The sequence below is a fragment of the Myxine glutinosa genome, chromosome 7, assembly GCF_964187855.1.
Source record: "Myxine glutinosa chromosome 7, kmMyxGlut1.1, whole genome shotgun sequence".
NCBI lineage: Eukaryota > Metazoa > Chordata > Myxini > Myxiniformes > Myxinidae > Myxine > Myxine glutinosa.
This window is the reverse complement of record NC_136267.1, coordinates 154,046,075-154,072,210: the sequence shown is the minus strand read 5'-3', so window position 1 is coordinate 154,072,210 and position 26,136 is coordinate 154,046,075. Positions and strand designations below refer to the sequence as shown.

The 26,136-nt window shown below is 42.8% G+C and overlaps 1 protein-coding gene across 1 annotated transcript in view; it reads right to left on the bottom strand.

The window, feature by feature from the left end:
• Positions 1-9,733: 9,733 nt before the first annotated feature.
• Positions 9,734-26,136, bottom strand: part of MOCOS (molybdenum cofactor sulfurase) — a 329,100-nt gene continuing 312,697 nt past the window's right edge. The window contains exons 14-15 of the mRNA XM_068123432.2: positions 18,613-18,717; positions 9,734-11,879 (exon numbers count right to left, since the gene is read on the bottom strand). Of these exons, the coding sequence (XP_067979533.2) occupies positions 11,739-11,879; positions 18,613-18,717 (246 nt within the window). The 3' untranslated portion in view covers positions 9,734-11,738. The remainder of the gene's footprint in view (positions 11,880-18,612; positions 18,718-26,136) is intronic.

Below are 26,136 nucleotides of genomic sequence, written 5' to 3'. Positions count from 1 at the left end.
AATTAAAACCCCGGGGGGATTGTCACTGTACTCGCAAGCCGTTCGCCGTTCGCTTTGGCGTTGCGAATGGACCAAAACATTTCATGAACCAAACCATTTCATGTAAAGCGTTCGCCGTTCGCTTTGGCGTTGCGAATGAACCAAAACATTTCATAAACCAAACCATTTCATGTAAATAGAGGGGGGGGGGATATAATTTTAGATATAGATATAGTACGGGCATGCCCTAGTCAACTTAATTTCACTGGGGGATGATGGGTGGGAGGAGCAAGGAGTAGAGCATCCCCAGGGTGTTTTATATATTTTCCTCAGGGTGTTTCCCCAGGGTTTTATATATTTTCCCCAGGGTTTTATATATTTTCCCCAGGGTTTTATATATTTTCCCCAGGGTTTTATATATTTTCCCCAGGGTGTTTCCCCAGGGTTTTATATATTTTCCCCAGGGTTTTATATATTTTCCCCAGGGTGTTTCCCCAGGGTTTTATATATTTTCCCCAGGGTTTTATATATTTTCCCCAGGGTGTTTCCCCAGGGTTTTATATATTTTCCCCAGGGTTTTATATATTTTCCCCAGGGTTTTATATATTTTCCCCAGGGTTTTATATATTTTCCCCAGGGTTTTATATATTTTCCCCAGGGTGCTTCCCCAGGGTTTTATATATTTTCCCCAGGGTTTTATATATTTTCCCCAGGGTGTTTCCCCAGGGTTTTATATATTTTCCCCAGGGTTTTATATATTTTCCCCAGGGTTTTATATATTTTCCCCAGGGTGTTTCCCCAGGGGTTTTATATATTTTCCCCAGGGTTTTATATATTTTCCCCAGGGTGCTTCCCCAGGGTTTTATATATTTTCCCCAGGGTTTTATATATTTTCCCCAGGGTTTTATATATTTTCCCCAGGGTATTTCCCCAGGGTTTTATATATTTTCCCCAGGGTTTTATATATTTTCCCCAGGGTTTTATATATTTTCCCCAGGGGTTTTATATATTTTCCCCAGGGTTTTATATATTTTCCCCAGGGTTTTATATATTTTCCCCAGGGTGCTTCCCCAGGGTTTTATATATTTTCCCCAGGGTGTTTCCCCAGGGTTTTATATATTTTCCCCAGGGTGTTTCCCCAGGGTTTTATATATTTTCCCCAGGGTGTTTCCCCAGTGTTTTATATATTTTCCCCAGGGTGTTTCCCCAGGGTTTTATATATTTTCCCCAGGGTTTTATATATTTTCCCCAGGGTTTTATATATTTTCCCCAGGGTGTTTCCCCAGGGTTGTATATATTTTCCCCAGGGTATTTCCCCAGGGTTTTATATATTTTCCCCAGGGTTTTATATATTTTCCCCAGGGTTTTATATATTTTCCCCAGGGGTTTTATATATTTTCCCCAGGGTTTTATATATTTTCCCCAGGGTTTTATATATTTTCCCCAGGGTGCTTCCCCAGGGTTTTATATATTTTCCCCAGGGGTTTTATATATTTTCCCCAGGGTTTTATATATTTTCCCCAGGGTTTTATATATTTTCCCCAGGGTGCTTCCCCAGGGTTTTATATATTTTCCCCAGGGTGTTTTCCCAGGGTTTTATATATTTTCCCCAGGGTTTTATATATTTTCCCCAGGGTTTTATATATTTTCCCCAGGGGTTTTATATATTTTCCCCAGGGTTTTATATATTTTCCCCAGGGTTTTATATATTTTCCCCAGGGTGCTTCCCCAGGGTTTTATATATTTTCCCCAGGGCGTTTCCATATTTTCCCCAGGGTGTTTCCCCAGGGTTTTATATATTTTCCCCAGGGTGTTTCCCCAGGGTTTTATATATTTTCCCCAGGGTGTTTCCCCAGGGTTTTATATATTTTCCCCAGGGTGTTTCCCCAGGGTTTTATATATTTTCCCCAGGGTTTTATATATTTTCCCCAGGGTTTTAGATATTTTCCCCAGGGTTTTATATATTTTCCCCAGGGTTTTATATATTTTCCCCAGGGTGTTTCCCCAGGGGTTTTATATATTTTCCCCAGGGTTTTATATCTTTTCCCCAGGGTTTTATATATTTTCCCCAGGGTGCTTCCCCAGGGTTTTATATATTTTCCCCAGGGTTTTATATATTTTCCCCAGGGTGTTTCCCCAGGGTTTTATATATTTTCCCCAGGGTATTTCCCCAGGGTTTTATATATTTTCCCCAGGGTTTTATATATTTTCCCCAGGGTTTTATATATTTTCCCCAGGGTTTTATATATTTTCCCCAGGGTTTTATATATTTTCCCCAGGGTGTTTCCCCAGGGTTTTATATATTTTCCCCAGGGTGTTTCCCCAGGGTTTTATATATTTTCCCCAGGGTTTTATATATTTTCCCCAGGGTGTTTCCCCAGGGTTTTATATATTTTCCCCAGGGTATTTCCCCAGGGTTTTATATATTTTCCCCAGGGTTTTATATATTTTCCCCAGGGTTTTATATATTTTCCCCAGGGGTTTTATATATTTTCCCCAGGGTGTTTCCCCAGGGTTTTATATGTTTTCCCCAGGGTGTTTCCCCAGGGTTTTATATATTTTCCCCAGGGTGTTTCCCCAGGGTTTTATATATTTTCCCCAGGGTGCTTCCCCAGGGTTTTATATATTTTCCCCAGGGTATTTCCCCAGAGTTTTATATATTTTCCCCAGGATTTTATATATTTTCCCCAGGGTTTTATATATTTTCCCCAGCATGTTTTATATATTTTAGGGATGAATTGAGATGTAGTATGATGAGGAATGCACAAGCACCGACATCATATTAACCTTTTGATGAGATCCTCTCAAGGCATCACAATCGCTACTAGTCTAGTAGGAAGACTAGGTCCCCCTGCACCCCCCGGAGATATACTTCTAATCAGTGTTTCTAGATTGGAATAAATGTGTAGAAAATGACTAGCTATGGCCCCAAGCTGAAAAAATGTCCCACATACCATTTTTATGCAAATTACTGCTGCCATTATCAAAAAAAGACTAGGTCCCCCTGCACCCCCCCGGAGATATACTTCTAATCAGTGTTTCTAGATTGGAAACAATGTGTAGAAAATGACTAGCTATGGCCCCAAGCTGAAAAAATGTCCCACATACCATTTTTATGCAAATTACTGCTGCCATTATCAAAAAAACGATTTTTGACATATCTCAGCCAATATTGCAGATAATTGAAAAATGAAGGTGTCTAGACCCATGTTTTGAAGGGCATAGATCATGATAGAACTATTCATAACATGATTACATGTGTCTATGGTATACTAGTATGCTAATTAGTGCTTTATTTACAAAATAATCACAGTTTTACGAAATAATAGACTCATATTAAGGTCCGTCTACACAGACGTTAACACAAAGTTTTATTTTTCTAAATACCCTGTGAAATTCACCGAATGCCCTGTGAAACCTGGGATTCTTCTCCAGCTTTTTCAAGGGCCCGACTTTTCCCTTCCCTTTGAAGGCACTGGTGCAGTCTTCTCCGCTGAACACATAGTACCCCAGGAGAGTGGCACAGTAGTCCTCTCCCAGGGATTCTGCCAGCTCAGAGACGTTGACAAGTTGGCGATGCTTCCCTGACCCTGTATCCAGGTACACCGTCAGCTTGATGTTGTGGGCATGGTGGAGCAGGATCAGGAGGATGTCTGTGTCCGGTGTTCTGACTACAGCGTTCTTGTATCCGATGGTAGCAGCATGATGGAGGTACAGAACCACCCTGGTATCAGTCTCTTCCTGGTTGCTGTAGATCGTGGGGAGTTCACGTACCTCGACCTGAAACACAAAAAGGCACCGCATTTCAATCACCAGTCACTGCCAGTTTCAGTATATCTCCGGGGGGTGCAGGGGGACCTAGTCTTTTTTTGATAATGGCAGCAGTAATTTGCATAAAAATGGTATGTGGGACATTATTTCAGCTTGGGGCCATAGCTAGTCATTTTCTACACATTTTTTCCAATCTAGAAACACTGATTAGAAGTATATCTCCGGGGGGTGCAGGGGGACCTAGTCTTCCTACTAGACTATACACAGACATGTAATAGCCTAAATCACCCATCCATACCCAAGTCCTGACCCCTCTATCCTCAATGCTTGCAGGTAACCTACTAATTACAGTGAAAACTTATCTACTCTTTTTGCTGCCAGTCCCTCTCCAGGAACGCAATTCAATGCGTTAACTCTTGAGTTTAAAAAAACAACAACAACCTGTCCTGATATATATTTTTCTTCTTCTGCTGTTTCTTTTTCTTCTTCTTTTTCTCATCCTTTTCTGCCTCTTCTTCTTCCTACTCTTCCTCCTCCCCTTCTTCTACCTCCTCTTATTCCTCCTCGTCTTCTTCTTCCTCTTCCTCGCCTCCTCTTCTTCTTGCTCTTCTTCCTCCTCTTGGTCCTCCTCTTCATCCTCTCCCACCCCTTCCCCTTCCACCTCTTCTTCCTCCTTCTTATTCCTCCTCCTCCTTCCTATTTCTCCTCTTCTTCCTCTTATTCTTTCCTCTTCTTTTCCTTCTTTTTCTTCATTTTTGTCAGAATTTATTTCCTCCTTTTCTTCCTCATTTTTGTCTTAACTACCATTTATTTCCTCCACCGAATCAGCCTTTAACTCCTCCATGATGCAGGATTTTTCATTGCTGCTTGTATTTGAAGGTTATGTATGTTTGTATGATTTATTTATTGTCCTGCATCTACTTCTTCACCACTACGCTGCTGTCAATCTGGTCCCTTGCTCTTCCTTGCACCTCAATTTTTGCATAGCACAATGTAAAAAAAAATAAACCTTAGTGAGGAAAGATGAAAACCTGCAAATGTGTTCAGGGCACGAAGAATCCCAAAGGCTGGACACGGTGAAAGGGAATGCTGGCAGCACCATCAGGCCTGCAGATAATCCATTACAAAGGAAAAGTGCAAATGAATAACATTGCAACAACACATGCGGTCCTCTGCTGCCAGACACCCAAAAGTCACACAACACACAATTAATTATTTATGAATAAAGTTCACTGCTCCAGCATTTCACTATTCTGGGTCCATCAAAAACAGGGTCGTTGAGTTGAATTGTTTTTTGGTTTACAGGTCGATAGACTCTTGGAGGTGAAGTAATAAGATGCTGATAACTGGAAAAGTACAGGGTGGGCCACATATCTATTTCACATTTGGAACCCCTCTAATTCTGTTGATAAGAAACAAAATCAAACAAAATATTTACCGGATGTAGGTACATATATTAAGTTTTTATGGTAATTTATTATTATTATTGAATTCCGAAGTGTACAAAATTCGTTTTGAATTTTCACGTTATTTCCATCATTTTCAAGGTGTGTGTGTGTGTGTGTGTGTGTGTGTGTGTGTGTGTGTGTGTGTGTGTGTGTGTGTGTGTGTGTGTGTGTGTGTGTGTGTGTGTGTGTGTGTGTGTGTGTGTGTGTGTGTGTGTGTGTGTGTGTGTGTGTGTGTGTGTGTGTGTGTGTGTACGTGCCTGTTGGGTTTAATTAGGTAAGGAATTGATAAGGTTGCATCTTCGTCTCTTTTTCTCTGTGCCTTCTAAATAAAAGGCTGTACATTTTGTTGTTACTTTCAAATCTGTTCGGGTACGTCTTTCCGCCATTGGCCTAGCATCATCCAAGACCAACTTTGGCTTGAATCAGGTCCGTAAATCACGTCAGGTAACGCTGCTTTTCACACCGTGCAAATCCGCTCGGCACGCAATAAAGTGTGGGAAGCGAGGGTTCGATCCCCGGTTTCTTCGGTCGCGTGTCTTGAAGGTATTGGGGATTACTTGACCAGCAAACTCTTCGGTGCATGACCGGGAGGTCGGTGATCGGAATTGCTTAGCAATCCGTGGATCACGAGCTTAGTCGCGGTCGGCGGCCTCAGTGGACCCGGAGATTGAGGGGGAGTGGGGTAATAAACTCCTCTTAGAACCCGCGATCGGTAATAATATTATACCACAATGCTTTTTCAGCCAAAGGAAAGCTGCATAAAGCAAACAAGAAAAGCTCCACACGGTGAACCCTTTGCTGTTTCAAACCCTACCCACGTTCCTCTTCAGCTGTAGACATTCACAAGTAGTACATACATGAGAATCCCAACGTTACATGCCCCGCTCAGCCACTAGATCGGTTTCATCACTTGTTGGTGAATCATCAGTGACAGCATAGACAGAAACGCACACCATAGAGGCTCCCAATCATGAACCATGTGCAATGCTAATACCAGTTAACATATGAAATACCAAGATCCAATCAACATACAGCACCTTCAGAAAGTATTCACACCCCTTGACTTTTTCACATTTTGTTGTTTTTTGTTTTGTTTCACATTTTCACACTTTCTTGACTGAATTAAAAATAGATTAATTTAAAATTTTCTCACCGATATTCACAAAATACCCCATAATGACAAAGTGGAAACGTTTGTAGAAAATTTTACAAACTTATTTAAAATGAAATGCAGAAATGTCTTGTTTACATAAGTATTCAGCCCCCTGAGTCAACACTTCATAGAAGCACCTTTGGCATCGATTACAGCTTCGAGTCTTCTTGGGTATGTCTGTATCAGCTTTGCACATCTGGATTTGGGGAGTTTCTGCCATTCTTCACGAAGCTGTGCTCGTCTATACTAATAATAAGAGAGTGTGTGTGTCTCCTCCATGACTCCAAAACCATGAAACCTAGAGGCCCAAAATTTCAAAATGATACTTCTCAAACTCCAAGAGAATGCATGAACGAAAAGTGGGTGTTTGGGTTAATTTAAGCATCCCTTGTTGGAAGATAATTAACGGGAGTGCTCACCATCCGGCTACCTTTGGTCACCCCACTCTCCCTCGCAGGTCTTAATTTGCCCTGCCTCTTGCCACGGAACGGGCCACATAGGCCTCTGGCATACATTTGAAGACTGAACAATGCATGTTTTGCCATGAAATGAAGGTATCGTTCAGAGGAAACAAAGGTACATTTTGATTACGACTCATGCAGAGGAAACGAGGAAGTGCTTGTTTTGTTGGGAGCGATTGTGGCAACGGTCTACTCCACACCTCTCGATGAAGGTACGTTCTCATAATGCAGAACAATGTTCACCCCACTTTTCAAGGCTTGCAAACAAACTGATGGACATGAAATTCATTATATGGGAAGTAAATAAACATTAGAGGCGACAAAATCATCTTGGTCGGGTGAAATGCCTGCACAGGTAATTACTTATTCGGGAGCCCGGGGAAATTCCCGAGAGATTTTTCCCTTCCTCTTTTAGAAATTACGATTTCTACACTTTAACGAACATATGCACACACGCACTTTCAAATGTACACGTTCACTTTCGCACACATGACGTCATCTGAATTTATGTACATTTATAAAACACATTGGAAACTGAATAAGGTACGTTTTCATTGCAAGGAACATAGTTACCCTCGCAGGAGGAGAGGCTATTGCAGTTGGGTCTGTTTGTTACTTGGGGAAAAAAAAAAAAAAATCCCTCCGGTTTGTGTGTTTGTTTGTCTGTCTGTCCACTCACTTATACTTGCCTACAGGTCACAATTTGAAACCAATCTTCACGAAACTTCACCAAATGGTAGAGTTTGTGGTCTGGCAAAATCCTATATATGTTTGAGGTCAAAAGGTCAACATAGGCCAAAGGTCAACCACTTTTTCTGAATTTCAAAAATCCTCAATTTTCAGCTGATTGACTTGAAATTTGAATAGGATTTACATAGCTTACTGAATTCAACCACCAACTATTTTTGAAATCAGCATAGGCGAAAAGGTCAGCATAGGCCAAAAGGTCAACATAGGCCAAAGGTCGACCACTTTTTTCAAATTTCTAAAATCCTCAATTTTCATCCGATTGACTTGAAATTTGAAAAGGATTTACATATCGGCTAACTGAATTCAACCACCAACTATTTTTGATATCAGCATAGGCCAAAGGTCAACCACTTTTTTTTCAAATTTCTAAAATTCTCAATTTTAATCCGATTGACTTGAAATTTGAATGGGATTTACATATCGGCTAACTCAATTCAACCACCAACTATTTTTGAGATCAACATAGGTCATAAGGTCAACATAGGCCAAATGTCAATCACTTTTTTCTAATTTCTAAAATCCTCAATTTTCATCTGATTGACTTGAAATTTGAAAAGGATGTTCATATCAGCTAACTGAAACCAAGTTAAGGGACAAGGGGGGTTGTCCCTTAACACAAGGGGGGTTGTTCCTTAACTCCGCAAGGGGGCATACGACAGCCCCCTTGACCACTGCCCGATTGTACTTTTTTTTTTCATGAGCTGCTTCACACAACAAACGTCCGCCATTCGGAGATGATCCGACCCACTCACCCTGGTCTTCACACCCCTGCTGTGATACTTAATTCAGAGCTCGAAAGCACCTGCGAAGAGAGGATCAACCGTTTGAGTTTTCCTGGGAGTAACGAGCTCCTTCACAATACACCCGAGCAAACCACAAGTGAATGTTTGTCCCTTTAAGTTAGAATCCCATCCTGCATCCTGGGGCACCATGGATGTTTGGCCCACTAGAGATCAACATTACAAATGAGGAGGTGGTGCAAGTACAAGTTCCTTCTTTCCATTTTGTTTGAATAATATTAATTAGTTTTTGTGAAAAAGGTAGATTTAATGGCTAGTTAATGTTTAGTTTAGTGAGTTGAAGAGTGTGTGGTTAATATGAGGCCTGCAGGTTAGAATCCTGTCCATTTACCCATCAATGAAGGATTACAAAATACTTGATTGAGGAAATTATTTACTTTGAGTAGCTGTCAGGTTGGATGGGTGGGTTAACCATTTCATCCTTTATGGGATGTGAGGCCTGCATGCTTGAATACTGTGTTTTTATCCATAATATATTAAGGATTATAGCATACCAGATTGATAGTTTGCTGATTTGATCAGATAACAGCTTGGTTGAGTGGGTGAAGCACTCAGTCTGGTATAGGATGTGAGGCCTCCAGGTTTGAATCGTGTATTTTTACCCATCAATTTTAGGATTACAGAACACATCATTGTTAAAATTATTTGCTTGTAACGTACATCAGGTTGGATGAGCGGATAACAAACTACTTTCACTCAAGCACGAGGCCTGTAAGTTTATATCCCATATTTAAATTTTCAAAAGTACTTGATTCTTAAAAAAAAAAAGAAAAAAAAAGTACTTCATTGTTAAGTTAGAGATAGGCCCACTTTTATTAAAAATTGTTTTTATAATTGAATATACTTTTCACAAGATTTCAAGAATTTCACAAGAACATTAAAAAGTCATAACTTTCAACAACTTTCTATTTACAACCATTCCCTGAACTAGGATTCAAATCAGTGGAAGTACTTCAGTACTTAAAGTGGAAGAAGTACTTAAATCACATTCTTGGGCAAAGTGAATTAGAACCAGGAACTCCATCTACTGCATGGTAACACGCCTGGTCAGTAATAATTTTACATAGAGATATTTATTTTGTGACTTAAGTACTTCTACCACTCAGGTTTTCAATTAAAGGTGTAGTGCCTCTCGTTCCTCCTCTTACTCAACCTAATCCTCCTCCTCTCCCTCCTCACCATGTTCCTCATCCCCTTCCTCAATCCCACCTCCCCACTGTAACCAGCCGTCCCGTATTTTACAGGATCATCCACGGTTTATACTCTGGTTGTACACTTAATTTTGACTCGACAAATACATTGCAAAACCCCTAATAAATTGAAAAATTGAAACCACTGATCAAGCTAGAAAATAATTAGCAAACAAATGTATAATATCTGCTTTAGTTTATTGGAATTAAAAGTGTAATGTGATCACATCCAATGCATTTGCTATTGATGTGAGACGACTCTCTATTGCACGTACATTCCTTACCTTCAGTTGTGGGATTTTTTTTTAATGCGAGATGTCGCTTCTCTTTACTTTATATTTTAGAATTCTTGAGGTCAAGTGCTCAATATTTCCTGTCTACAATTTTTCAGGAGCATTCGACAGCAATCTCTTCAATTCTGACATTTCCGACATCCTGACAAGTCTAGTCCACACAAAACAGCTTGCTCGATTACTCTCACTCCGCAGGCAGCCTTGAAGAAAACCGAAATTGATCTCTCATCGAATCCATTTCAAGATTTACAATCTTGTTTCATTCATTTTGATTATTTGGAACCCATAAACAATAACCTCATCTTCAAATGCACAAACAGCTAAATCTCATCATCTGCCACTTCCAATTGCTAACAAGAGACTCGGCGAATCGTCGTGTTATCGAAAAACTTTTGCAACAAGATAAAATATCTAAGAAAAACAAGATCAGTAATTCTAAAATCGTGTATATCCAAAAACAATGCAAAGAAAGTCACAATATCAATGACGGAGCTTTCAGAATATGAACAAAATATTCAAGAATAAAAAGTCTTTGATGATTGAGAATTTTGAGCATAAAAAGAAAACTTTTTTCCGACTATTGGAGACTTTGTAATAAATGTTATTTTGAACGTCATCTTCATACATTAAGGGAAATAGCAGGCTCTAATTAACCCTTTCACCGCAATAACTGCACAATATAATTCCTGTTAATTAAAGACCTCAGATGCATGCACGCCACACCTCAACCACATATTAATGATTGAGAACATACAAATGCAGATAAATCTTTGAGAAAAAAACACGATTCTTAAATCAACATATCAATAATCACAAATTTGGCAGATTCATCAATAATTGAGGAATAAAATTAATCTTTAACGGGGCCACAGTTATTCCCACGTTATTGTGGGGTGGGTCGGGGGAAGTTTGGCCGAAGCATTTCATGAACCGGCTGGCTAGGCCTGACGTTCGATTAAGGTGAGGGCAGGAATTTGAAATCTGGAATTTGGCCATTGTGCTGGCGATGGTTCGCCAACTCTTCCCGAAGGACACCGAGGTCTTTAACGTCCACAAACTAACTCCGCTAGACGGGGCACCCAGTTTAGTGTCTGTCCGAGGGACGACACACACGCTGAAGAATTGTGCACCATAGGGGGTTACACCGACACACGAATGAAGAAACACCAGGAAGACAGTTTGCAACCTGGTCAGGATTCAAACCTAGGCTGGGCAGCTTGGAGGTGAATGTGGTTACGTCTAGGCCATGCCCAGTAATAATTAAGGAATATATACACGAATTGAATATTCGATTTACAAATTAGGCCACAGGATAAATAGTGTTCATTTCATAATTTATACCATTAATTATGATTTGGGAATATCTTCAGTAAAGAATAACACCAAAGTTCAAAAAATGGCATGGACAAAGCAACTTCAAAACCATCATGAACATAGCACACAGTGGGATCACATTTGCTATCTAAATAAAGAGGGATCTTCTTTCTTTTTCTCATGGTAGAATTTTACTTTTAAGTTTAACCAACATTCTGCAGTAAATTGTACGCAGCATGCGATCATTTCCTTTTGCCAAAGCTGCATCGAAATACAGCTTGCATGTGCAATTGTAGCTTGTCAAAAAATCCTTTTTTTTTTCTTTCTTTTTTTGCAACAAAGGTGGCGAATTGAAGACAAGTGAAGTGCAAATAGTACCCCTGAAAGCAAGCTGTGCGATTAGCAAATTAGCTTGTGCAGGTGGGAAATTCGACGGGTGAATTATCACCCTCGTGCTCGATCGCCCACGTGGTGACGCAATGGCCGAGCGAGTCTGGGCATCTGTGGCCCACGCAACAGCTCAATCAGCTCAGCTCTGCTTGACCCACTAGTTTCATGATCTTCCTGCACATGTGGTGCTCACTGTTCATCGTTGCAAAACGCTGAGCTCTTGTCCGTTGCTTCATCTTGCGAGGAGTGCGGATTAACTATCGCCCCAGTGTGCAACTCCCCTGAAGTGTTGGCTCCAGATGTGTGCAGTAGGTAGACTCCAAAGGTAGCCTGGTAAGAATGATACATAAAAGCAAAGGATTTTTTATCAGAGCATGTGTAAACTTTATTTAACACTCCCCATGGTGAAATGGTAAAACTACAACATGTGACAATGGAAAACTGTGTCTGAAAGGGATACAAGGCAAAGTACATTCAATAACATAATTCCTTCTTGTTTGGCATGTTGTTTGGCTTCTTGTTTGGCATAGTATTCCATTATCTAGAGAACAGTTTGTTTCCAAGAAGAGCACGGGTAGGCAGAGCAAAGTTTGTGCCGGCACGGAGGGAGCAAAACATGTCAAAACTACTAAGCAGCCACATCTTGTATTCTCCAACAACTGAATAAAAAGCAGCAAATGGAAAGATACGAGACGTGAGGAATGCGTTGGTTTATGAGTGTTCCCATCTGATTATGATGCTGGCAACCCAGGGTCAAATCCCAAATACAAGATTGCTACATGGATGGGAAGGGTTGAGAACCCCCTGTGGTGCACAAGTGTTTTATAAAAGCAAAAGACAATGTCTGTGCTGTTCTGCTTGGCCGTGCGCAGGAGGTCAACAGTTAATTTGATAGGATGCTGTAAAGGATGTCCCATGAGTCTGGTTTCTGCATTTACTCCATCACACTGCTTCTGATAATGATGCCTCCACTTCATGAACTGTCACAAGTTCATGCCATTCCGTAAGCCTGGAACATTCCGCCATTCTGGAATTGATGTGAAATACTTGTTCACCATGCAGGAACATGTCAAATGGGGCCGGTTTCTGCTGTACAAACGATGAAAACCCCACGAAGGTGAGGGAATATAAAACACGTGCCACTCAGGAGATGAGTTCAGTTTGTAGAGAGAGAAGGCCGAAGCACACTTGGACCAGCAGTTACAGATAAAGTTGGAAATCCAAAAGACAGTGAGTTGCGTGATATCAAGTTGGAAACTGGCCCACAATTCCACTCTTGGAATATACTGCATATCTTGACATATAATGAACATAACATTCACAGAAGCAGGCATGCCACCACCGCAGTACGTAATTGCCATTTTCTGAAAGAGATATGAAATTGGCCATCCCATTTACAATCATGTGGATACAAAAAATCTGAATCTTTTCAAGAGTGGAGGGCACCAGTGATTTATAAAGACTGATTTTTTTTTTTTTGTTGTATACAAGATCGAGGCTCGTGAAAGAGCGAACATGAATCACACAGAAAGACAAACCGACACATAAAACATATAACATCGGGAGCGGTAGACAAGATGGGGAGGGAGGGGGAAGGACACAAACACAACATTTGAGAGCAGGGACCGAGAGACATGGAGACATCGAGAGATCTGTGGGAGGGAGAGGGCTTTGGGGGGGAGGCATGGGAAGGGGGGGGGGGGATGGGAGAGGTATAAAACATATGGACACTGCCAGGACTTCCAGGAAAGAAGTTGGAATTTCAAACAAGGTGGATCTGGGGTGAATTAGTGGGGGTAGAAAAGATCAAGGTTTTGGATGGGGGAAGATAAGAGATGGTGGTGAACAGCTGTTTTAAAGACCTGGAGGGAGGAGTGGGATTGAAGGGAGTGTGGGAGTTTGTTCCAGAGGTGGGAGAAAAGAGGAATGAAAGAGTGAAGGTGAGCAGAGAGCCGATATTTCGGCAGTTTAACCATCAGAGGGTTGCTGGCAGATCTTGTGCGACCTGTAGGAATATTTGGGGGACAGAGCACAGAGAGAGCTGGGGGAGCAAGGCCGGAGAGGAGTCGGTAGAAGACAGAAAGACCACCTACCTGCCTGCGGTGAGTGAGTGAAAGGCCCTCAGAGATAGCTTCATCGCGGGAGATTCCAATGATTCTGAAAGCTTTGGTTTCAACAGCGTGAAGCCGAGCTAGGTGTGAGGCAGGAGCACCGGCCCATAGGGGAGAACAACATTCCATTGAGCTGCGGATGAAAGCCTTGTATATGGTGAGGAGCTCAGGTGTGCCTAGGAAGGACTTCGCACGACGGAGCATGCCCACTCCCAGTCGGCGACTGGCTTTGGAGGCCAGCTTGGAAATGTGGTTTTCCCAAGGAAGAGCATGGCAGATAGTGAGACCCAAAAGCTTGAGCGACAGAACTTCTTGGAGAGGATTGTTGAGAAAGTAGATGGGAGGGTTGTCCAGTCGATCTTTTCGGGGAGACATAGTAAGAGTGTGAGATTTGTCAGGATTGAAAGACATGTTCCACTTGTTTGACCAGTTTGTGATTTTGTCCAGGTCTTCAGAGAGTGAGGAGGCTGCAGACTGCCGATCTGAGGGAAGAGGAATGGAGCGGTAGAAGGTGGAGTCATCAGCAAAGAGATAGAGAGGATTTTCCAGAGAGTCGGAGAGATCATTGATAAAGACCAGAAAAAGCACAGGGCCCAGAACACTGCCTTGGGGAACTCCAGCCTGAACAGGAAGGGGAGATGAGAGAAATCCATTCAGGGCCACACGTTGACTACGACCAGAGAGGAAGTCCGCAAGCCATGCATGGAGATTTCCATGGATACCATAGGAGGAGAGTTTGGTGAGCAGAGCTGGGTGCCAGACTGTATCGAAGGCACGTGATATGTCAAGGGAGACAGCTCTGATTTCCTGTTTGGCATTGAGGACCTCCATCCATTGTTGAGACAGCAGAAGCAGCATGTCCAGAGTAGAGTGACCTGGTCTGAAACCAAATTGATGATAAGAGATCAAGCTATTGGAGAAGAGGAAAGATTTCATATCCGAAGCAATGATGGATTCCATGACTTTGCTGATAATTGGGAGCAGGCTGATTGGTCTGTAGTTGCAAGGATCTGTTTTTGCACCTTTTTGTGCAAAGTGGTAATGTTTGCTGATTTCCAGGATGCTGGCAGATGACCTTGAGCAAAAGATAGGGTGAAAAGAACAGAGAGAGGGTGAGATAGAGCAGCAGAGCAGGATTTTAGGACCTGTGGGCTGATGCCGTCTCGTCCAGTTTCAGAATCAGAGTCGAGGTTAGACAAAAACTCCTCCACATTGTCAGGAGAGAAGGACACAGAGTCCAGGAGCAGTTGGGTTCGACTGGGAAAGGTGGGAACATAGAGAGATGGGTTTGGGACTAAAGATTTTGAGGCAAACACAGAGTTGAGGCATTCGGCTTTGTCACGTGCGATGTCAACTGTGTGGCCATTTGAGGTAAGGGAGGGGATGGAGGGGGAACAAACACCAGAAACGGATTTGACCAGACACCACCAGGATTTGGAGGAAGGAGACAGGTTTGAGAGTTCATTCTTGAGTGTGGAGAGATAGTGCTTCCTGGCACTCCTGAGGGTAAACACACTTGTTCCGAGCTTGGTGGAAGGAACTGAGATTGCCTTCAGTTGGATTAGCCTTCCAAGAGGCAAAGGCAAGTTGTTTCAGGGCAACTGCCTCGCCACAAGATTCAGTGTACCATGGACGGGAGGAAGGGTAAGACAACTGAAGACGAGATGGGATAAATCTGTGCATGAGAGAGAGCAGTTTGCTTTGGAAGAATTCCCAGGAAGAATTGATGTCAGAGGCAGTGGAGATGGGAGACCAATCCAGACGATTGATGGCTGCTTGAAGACCGTCCCAGTCGGCCTGAGTGAAATTCCAGAATCGTCGACGCTGAGGAGGCTCTCTGAGAATGGCCAGAGAGATGTCCGCTTTGACAAGCACATGATCAGAAGAAACGATTGGAGCCGAAGAAGAGCAGCAGACATTAGCAGGGAAGTTTGTCATAACCAAGTCTAGAAGAGAAGATACTCCATTGGCTGAGATCCGCGTCGGGAAATTGACAGATTGTGTCAATCCCAGTGAGTCACAGAAGTCCTTTGCTGAGGTGCCATGACTGGTGAGAGAGGAACCCACACCCAACCAGCTGGCATGATGACAGTTGAAGTCACCACATATAAGGAAGAGAGAGTTGGGATGAGTGGATAGAAGTTGGTCCATGTTGTCAGACAGTGAAATGTAAATGGAGTCATCACTGTTTGGAGGACGGTACAGAACACATATGAACAAAAGGTGGGAGCGGAGAGGAAGCGGTAGCCAGAGGTACTCCTGGGGGTGAGGAGGAGAGAGGGCAGTGCAAGGAGAGTGAGGAAGAGAGTTTTTGATAAAGATAGCCACCCCACCACCAGGACGAGGCTCAGGTCTATCATACCGGAGGAGGGAGTAACCAGGAAGAGATATTAAGGAATCAGAGACATCTTGAAGGAGGAAAGTCTCTTAAGCAGATCAAGTCTGGATTGTCAGAAGCAACCTGTATGGAGAGATCAGTCAGGTTTGAGCGAAGGCCCCGGATGTTTGAGGTCCATACCGTTAATGAAGAGAGAGGGGAGCATCGGGTACAGGACAGGGGAGGGGAGGAGTAGGGTAAGATGAAGGATGAGAGGGGGAGGTAGGGAGAGCAGTTGATAGTGTGTCAGAGAATACAGAAGAGTTCCAAGAAAGGGAAGGATGAGGAGGATAAAAGGTTTGATGGTGAAGGGATGAGGCACAGTGAGGGGTTGTTTGAGGGGGGGGCAGAGGAATGTAGAAGGTTGGGGGGGTGGAGGTATGAGATAGAAGGGAGACGAAGTGGGGAGGAGGCAGCTTTGAGGAGGAGGGGTGAGGAGGGAGAATTGGAGAGGAATGGTATGGGGGGAGATTTGAATGGGAGGCGTTGGGGGAGAGTTTTGAAGGGGAGGAGTGAGGGGGAGTTTAGGAGGGGAGGGGCAAGGGGGGAGTTTAGGAGTGGAGGGGAAAGGGGGGAGTTTAGGAGTGTAGGGGCAAGGGGTGGGGGATTTCGAGGGGAGGGGCAAGGGGGGAGTTTAGGAGGGGAAGGGCAAGGGGGGAGTTCAGGAGTGGAGGGGCAAGGGGGGGATTTGGAGGGGAGGGGCAAGAGGGGAGTTTAGAAAGTGGATGATTAATGAAAGACGAACATTGATAACAAATTGGGTTTGTTGTGATTTTCAAGTTAGCAATCCGATTCAGAACGATGGAGGAGGGGTGGAATGAATGTGAATTTAGACCATGTAGTGAGGAAGACGTATAAGAGATTGAATTTCTTTTTTTTGACGTGGAATGAGTTGGAGAGGAAATTGAAAAATCACCAAATTTATAAAATATATATTTGAAAACAGAGGTAGTAGTTGCGTCCCCCTGGATTTTAGGAGGTAGGAGTTGCGTCCCACAGTTGTGTCCCAGTTGCATAAGATGTTCTGAGGACCATAAATGCAGTGACAGCGAGAACAACTCTTCTGTTGAGGCGACAGTACTGTCAGAGCATAGAGCCAGGTTATGTGAAGGTAACACAAGCGTTACTGGTTTCCACTTACTACAACAGAATACAGGTGATCCACAAGTGGTCTACTTTCTCCTGCAATATAGATCAATTTCTATTCTCCATTTGGCTCTCTCGGACTGAAAGATTTGATCTTGATTTTCATACAAGTGATGCTGAGGTGAAGCGGTTGGATTACTTCATTCATGATGATCAGCGCAGATGTCAAGATGTCTATTATCTTAGTCAAGAAGGCAACATCATCCACGTCATCCAAATTAGTGATTGAAGCAGAGATCTCCAAATGAGCAATCAAACATGCTTCGACCCACTGTATGCTCCATGACATGGTCAATGGCGGGGATTGAACAGTGACGAGGCCAAAACACACCCAACAAAACAGAGGCCTGCCATGACTCCAACTAATTTGTTTGGACAACCTTGAGCATGCTGAAGAATGCAGAGAGCCAAATGGAAAACAGAGCCATCAGGCGGCCATTAGATTAACATTGGCAGCGGATAGTGGTTGTCCCAATTCACACCGTCATTCAGTAAGACGTCCGAACGTGAGCATACAATCCAGAGTTGAGGAACCAGGTTTGAAGCCACTCAAACTGAAGTGCACACTCTTGGAACTTGAAGAAGAGTGGTTTGGTCCAAGCAAGAATGACATGGGCAAAGACTTCATCAAGAATAGAGAGGATGATAATACCTCAGTAATTGCTGCACGCATTCTTCACAATCTTACCCTTCCTGAATGGGCGGATGACGCCAGTCAGTTCTTGAAGATTTAGTTGTTCTCTGATCCAGATGGAAACCAATAGCTTATGAATCAATGACACTGATTCATCAACATACTTCAGCAGGGATTCCAACCAGACCAGATAGTTTTTCAACCTCTTCAAAGCAAAGGAGATCTTTTGAAAAGGTGGGGTCAAGATATATGCTTTCAACAAGTGTTTTATGCTTATTGGTTGTCGGGGGCTCAAGAGCAATTGTTGGTGACGTATGGTTCAAGAGTTCTTGAAAATGCTCAGCTTTTCTTAAGATCATAACAGTCACAATGATTCTTTAACTTTCAATTATCAATTGCATCAAGGTTTTGATTGTCAAGATTCTGCAAAATATTAAGATTACATTGTTTTTTTTTTGGGAGGGCGTGGGGGAGGAATGCATTATCAAATGGACAAGCAAAGCTTCAAGAAATATGAACAATGTTCTTTCAACATGAGACTTCTTGGAAAAAAAATTACAATTCCAAGAAACGTCAATTTCCTGCTGTCAGGTAAACTAAAGGTCGACATTCAATCAGACAGCAGTGGCTACACGACATAGCTCTCTTGTTTGTGTTAAATGAATCACACCATTTGGCCATTTACCACTTGAGATCCGGCACAAAGTTATTTGTATATTCTTATACGCCCTTCAATTTAGAATGTGTAAATTAAAATAAATAAATCGGCAGACAAAGAAGTCCGACAGTTGTTACCTGGCTTCCTCGGATTGACATGAGAGTCTTTAATGGCTCTGAAGTTCTTTGTGCTGTGACTTGGTTAATGCAGATCATATGACAGCGAGTGCAACCACCGGTCATCTAAGAAAAAAATAATAAACAGAAATATGAAAGACAACATGAAAGGTTTGCAGAGGAAGAACCAATTTCTTCAATAACAAAGAATGACATTTTCTGAAACATCATCTTGCATTGCAGACTCTTGTAAGTCAGAGCTTGTAATGGCTGTCCCTTCTTAAATTTCAATCAAGTCTTCACCCGAACTGTTAGACTCTTGCTCTTCTTCACTGATTCATTATATAAATACATTGCTGCACAAATTTTGGAAACGATTGTTTCGTTGGTGCATCACTTAAGCAGTTAGCAAGAAACTAACACCATTTGTCGTTCTAACACCCGAAGACCCTAATAAAGCTGTGATGATGTGTCTATTAATTATGTACTGTTTGAACACCTGTTGCATCCTGTCTATTAATTATGTGCATCTATTAATTAGGTATTGTTGGAATATACCTTTCAACCCTTTAGACTGCTGAGATCCCTTAGACCTTTGAAGACCCTTAAGTCCCCCAAGATCCTAAAAGACCACGAAGACCCTGAAGACCCTTAAATACTCAAAAGACCTAGAGGACGCAAAATAACTGAAAGACCACAAAGACCCAAGATACCCTTGAAGACCACAATGACCCAAAAGACCACAAAGACTTAAAGGCCCAAATATGCTGAAGACCCTTAAAGACCCAGAAGACCCAAAGACTCCAAAAGATCCCGATGATCAGCAAGACCAATGGGAATTTATTTTGTAAAGAATGACTCATCCTTAACACACATACACACACACACACACACACACACACACATATATATATATATATAAATATATATATATATATATATATATATATATATATATATATATATCCATATATATCCATATATACAGACTTGGCATTTAATATGGAATTTTTTTTTTCTTGACTTGGGTTTACTTTCTTAGCTCAGTATATCAATCTGGCGAGTTTCTTTTACACTTTGGTGATTTATTTGTTAAAAGAACCATGTCAATGATTGTCTGTCGCAGCAAGAAGTCAACAACAGGATTATATCACAGGTGGCGTGGCAAAATGTACGGGCAGGTGCATTTGATGATTGGCTTCACAGTCGGGTATACAAGGGTTGTTGCGTTCTGTATTAGTGGAAAACAACTGCTGCACGTCTCCAAAAGTTATTGCCGCTTCCTCTGGAGATGGTCCGTCAACTCGACAATGCTGTTTGTCATGGAGTGGTGGCTTTACGAAATTACGGCATGAAACAGCGTGCTATTGCTCGGCAGTATGGCATCACTCAAGGTCAGGTGTCAAAGATCCTGAAACGAAATGCTCAAAGGGGTGTCCCTAGTCCAATACCGAGGCCAGGACATCCCCGCAGAACCACAAGGAGGGGTGATCGCCAGTTGCACCGGTTAGTCCGCAATGGCCGTACCAAGTCAGATAATCGGCTTAGGGCTGAGTGGCAGCAACTGACAAATGTGCCTGTATCCAGAAGGCTAGTCAACCAACGACTGATTCAAGCAGGCTATTCTGCCAGGCGTCCCCTGAGAAAGCCACGCCTGACCAGGCAACACCGCCAGCGCCGATTCCAGTGGGCCAGGGAGCACCGTCAATGGCAGCCAGGACACTGGAATCACGTGATCTTCAGTGACGAGTCTAGATTTCTGGTCTTTCGTCAAGATGGCCGCGTCCGAGTGCGCAGACAAGTGCATGAAGCCGACAACAAAGATTGTATAGTGCCAAGAGTCCAAGCTGGAGGTGGTGGGGTGACCGTTTGGGCTGCTTTTCATGCAGGGGGCAAAACTGACCTGGTTGTTCTGAATGGAAACCTGAACCAGTTCAAGTACAGGGCCATTCTGGAAGAAACATTGCTTCCATTTGCTCGTGCAGCCTTTCGAGGATACTTTTTCTTCCAAGATGACAATGCACGGCCTCATCGTGCTCGCATGATCCAACACTTTCTTGCTGAACGTGGTGTGGAGCATATGGAGTGGCCTGCCATGGCCACGGATATGAATCCGATAGAGAACTTGTGGGCAGAATTAACGCGTCAAATCGACCACTTGGACCAGCAGCCGACCTCTGTGCGTGAATTGCAGCAGGCTATTGTCACTGCATGGCAAGCGATTCCTGTCCAAACCTTGGCAAATCTCGTGAACGGCATGCCTCAATGTGTACGTGCTCTCCTGAATGCTCGTGGGGGTTACACGAAGTACTGAACTGTAATTTTACTGTCCGTAATCCCAGTCGTAATTTAACATTTGTTTTTGTTAAAAAAATTTTTTGGCGAATGTGCAACATAAAGAGATACTTCTGGAAAACGTACAGAAGTTTAACACAGTACTGTCCATGAATTGAGTTCGATATCAGTTTACATCACTTTCAAGGATCAATTTATTTGCTTCGAAATGTCAAATGTGGTTTTTGTTTCTTTTAAAGGTCACATTAACAAAATCTAGAATAATTTCAACATAATTCCAATTAACTTTTGGTTCTAAGACATCTTGAAAAGTAAGTTCACCCCCACAAAAAAAAAATTCCATATTAAATGCCAAGTCTGTATATATATATATATATATATATATATATATATATATATATATATATATATATATATGTATGTATATATATCTATATATATATATCTATGTATATATATATATATGTATGTATATATATCTATATATATATATCTATGTATATACAGTATATATATATATATATATATATATATATATATATATATATATCTATGTATATACAGTATATATATATATATATATATATATATATATATATATATATATATATATATATATATATATATATATATATACTGTATATATATATATATACTGTATATATATATATATACTGTATATATATATATACTGTATATATATATATATACTGTATATATATATATACTGTATATATATATATATATATATATATATACTGTATATATATATATATATACACAAAGAATTAAGTTAAGCACCCCCCCCGTTTTTTTACAACCTCGCACATTACAAGTTTGTTGTCGTCAAAACAGTGTAATATACCCATGATATTGCTATATTTTCTGGAGAAGTGATATTATGGTCACATAAAAACATAACAATCATGCCGTTTTCAATATTTTATTCTGAATAATTTAAGGTGAAATTTTTTGGGAATTTTAGGCATATTTTCACCTCAATTTAAGTATGGAGCTATAGGTCCATCACGGACAGTGTGGATGACGTTTATGTTTTCTAACGTACAGTCATTGTTCTGAGAAGACCTCTAGCGATCTTTGCGTCAATAACGTGTGTAGGACCCACGTGATCGGATCACTGACTCAACCCTACGTCTCATAGACCCTGTAAGCCGTCGTATGCGTTGCTGTGGCAGGTTGAACCCCCTCGAGCACGTTTGGGACATGTTGGGACGACAAATTGCGAAGATGGTCCCTCCAATAGCCAATCTGGATGAATTGGAACGTGCATTACATCGGGAATGGAACAACCTGCCACAGCAACGCATACGACGGCTTACAGGGTCTATGAGACGTAGGGTTGAGTCAGTGATCCGATCACGTGGGTCCTACACACGTTATTGACGCAAAGATCGCTAGAGGTCTTCTCAGAACAATGACTGTACGTTAGAAAACATAAACGTCATCCACACTGTCCGTGATGGACCTATAGCTCCATACTTAAATTGAGGTGAAAATATGCCTAAAATTCCCAAAAAATTTCACCTTAAATTATTCAGAATAAAATATTGAAAACGGCATGATTGTTATGTTTTTATGTGACCATAATATCACTTCTCCAGAAAATATAGCAATATCATGGGTATATTACACTGTTTTGACGACAACAAACTTGTAATGTGCGAGGTTGTAAAAAAACGGGGGGGGTGCTTAACTTAATTCTTTGTGTATATATATATACTGTATATATATATATATATATATATATACTGTATATATATATATATATATATATATATATATATATATATATATACTGTATATATATATATATATATATATATACTGTGTATATATATATATATATATATATATATATATATATATATATATATATATATATATATATATATATATATATATATATATACTGTATATATATACAGTATATATATATATATATATATATATATATATATATATATATATATATTGTTACCGACACGACTTTGATGTTAAGGTGGGCCGAGCGGAATGGCCGTCGTGTCCGCACAAATTACCCGATTGTACTCGAACGTTGACGAAGCCGCGCCATGCTGGCTCAATAAGGAAAAGAAGACACCCGGCTGGGTTATAAAATGACGACACCAGGGATACGGTTCTCAAGACCTCCGGAGGAGATTATATTCGTTACGGAAGGTCAGATTACAGGGACGAGAGGTACAACATAGAAAGACAAGCACTTAGACACAATCTTATATTATTCCCGGACAGACGACAGGTAAACGGGACAACGGCTGACTCACACGGGGTTTGATGGCTAGGAAAGGCAGATAGCGATGGCTCAAGGTGCACTCTTGGCTCAAAGCAGGGTCAACACGGTTCGGTCCAGAGACGCGGGGAGGTCTCGTCGCAGCGCTCAGAGGTGACGTTCTTTCTCAGGCGGGTCTTTCTCAGGCCTCTCCAAACTCAGGCGCATCTGTTTCAGCGCTCGCAGGTCCGTCTTTCTCCAGCTGGGGGCGCATCTCACGTCACATCCGGCGCGTGGCCGCGTATATCCGGCGGGGAGTGACACGCCCTCGGCTCGTTAGCTCCGCCTCGTGGAATCGGCACGTTGCTTCTCATTGGGTGCGTGCGGGGGGTTTACCAGGCTCCGCCCTTGACGAGGAGCTGACAAGGAGCCCCTTCGTGGTAACCCCGTGGAGCGCATGGTCTGGAGCGCATCGTCTGGAGCGCATTGTCGATGGCGGCGAACCGAGCCGGTGGGAGGACGCACACTCCCCCCCGCGCAGCGCCGTGCCCCTCTGTTGTTGTAGACGGGGAAGAAGATGGGAGGAGGTATGGGAAAGGTCCTAAACTCACTACTGGTGCCATATAATCACATTCTGGTGCAACGAAGAGTCATAATTAATGGAAACGAGGCCTTAACTGACATAGACTAAGAATAACTAGGAAGATGTCCGAAAGTTGTCTACGTGTGGTGCGGTGGACCTGGGCACGACATTTAATGGGGGAATAAGGGGAAGGTCGGCTCTACTGATTGTTATTTACATGCAATGGGACTAGGGAATGGGGGATTGGGGAAAGTTGGGGAGTATTGGAGAAAATAGGGGAATATTTACAAGCGGATATGGAGGCCAAATTCCATATTCGCAACATTGCACCCTTCTCTACCCTCGGGGCGTCCCGACCCGATAAATTTTTACCTACTTTAGTGTGGCACGCAATGTAGTTCCCTCTACTATTAACTCTACCCTGAGTGCGACAGTTTTACAGATATTCACAAATGAGTAAATATGTCCCCCTGCGACGTTGCACCCTTCTACTCACAGAAACACACCCACAGGATAACCGAATCCGGAAAGAATTCGCAAACTAAACATACAGCCGGTAGGGAGCATTATTTACACGACTATGCTGCTATTTACACTACGATCCAGGACCTGTTTTTGGAGGAACACATGCAGATGTTATGCATAGAGAGAGCGCGCTTGCCAGCATCGATACACCAACCCACGAGTGCTCTGTGGCCGACGGCCTTTAATAACGTGCAGAGCACCCCGTCCCAGCATCAAAAGCACCACCCCACCACCAATCGGTGCAGTCACCATTGTTCATTGGAATAAAAATAAATTCGACAACCCCTAACCCTGCAGGTGTCTCTTGCTCTTCTTGTGGTGCACTTGGTGTTAACTAAAAGTGGTTCACCTGTATGGCATAGGTGCCACGTTGACCCATAGGTCCATCCCCGGGTGGTGCTTGGCCGCAAACGAACTGCGGTCCATTGTGGGTGGCCACAAACATTGCGGTCCATATGGTGTATCGATCCCGGCAGCAAACAGCGAAAGTGCAGGCCCACAACTGCGCAGCCAGCACCTCTCTCTCCTCTCTCTCTACCCCAAAGCCAGATCCTCGGAGGTGGGAGACAAAAGAAGCAGACAAGTGAGTAAGTTGGTAAGGGCGCAAAAGTGCACGCAATATAAGGTAATGCACACTGGGGGCACATGGGAACCAGGTGAGACAGGTACGTTCCTATCGTACGCCCCCCCCCCCACCAGGTAACCTACATGGCCCCTCCCTTACCCCTTACTGTATCCACACAACACAACACTACTCATAAACATCTACTTTACAAATCAACAAACATCCCTACTGTCTTCCCCGTTCCTCCCATAAACCAAATTCGTCTTCTCTCCCTCCTAACCAATCAAATTTGCCATTTTCAACTCTCATCAAAATTTGCCATTTTCAACTCAACATCAAAATTTGCCATTACCAATTCAACATCAGTCCCTCCTAGGGAGGGAGAGATGGAATCACCCCAATGTCTCATCCACGTCGTGATGCGTCTCACAAATCCACACAGCAATCTCATTTCCTGCAACAAACAAAGAAAACACAGGTGTGGAGTCATCATCATCACCACAGGTAAGTGGCTGCGTATGGTGCGACAGGTTCATCAATCCTAACTATTTCCTTAGTGACTTTAACAACTTTACACTACCCGGGGTCTTTCTCCGGCCAAACCATTGGCCCTCTTACACTATGGGTTCTAAAAACCAATTCCCATTGGCCAAACTGTGGTGCTTTTCAATTTGGGGTCTCACTCCCCCGATTCATCTCCCGGTGCCCTCGTACAATTTCTGGGCTGCGACGTGTACCTCTCCCAGTGGGTCTACCCACCTGCACACCTCCACCACTGCAGTTGCCTCCGAGCTTACCTGCTCCTTACCCTAACCTAACTACCAGGGGAAGGCCCTCTGGCACTCTCCCCACTCGGTGCCCTCTCTGGCACTGGGCTGCCCGATCCACACCCGGGATCCTCAGGCACCCACTCACAACTACCGGCTCCCAGAGCCCACCTGCGGCCTCACCTGGCCGACATCCTCACAGTGGTGGAGTGCCCAACCAACTACACACTAACAGGCTACACGCCCAGCCATTTCCACAACACTAATGCACCCATCCACAACACCATTCTGCCACCGCACCACAAATGCCAATATCCAACCACAATTTACCTGTACCCTCTACCTAACACTTACACTACCCGCCCCGGGTACTCGTGAAAGGGGTCCACTCTTCCCCCATCCACACCTTCGCACCATGCACACCACTCCGTACCACTCACTCCAACTCTCTCCACACACCTGTACCTGCACACCTGTGCTCTCACACCTGGTGCCACCTGCACCCTTCTCTCCCCAAGCGCATTCGCGCTGATCCACACACTCACTACTCACACACTGC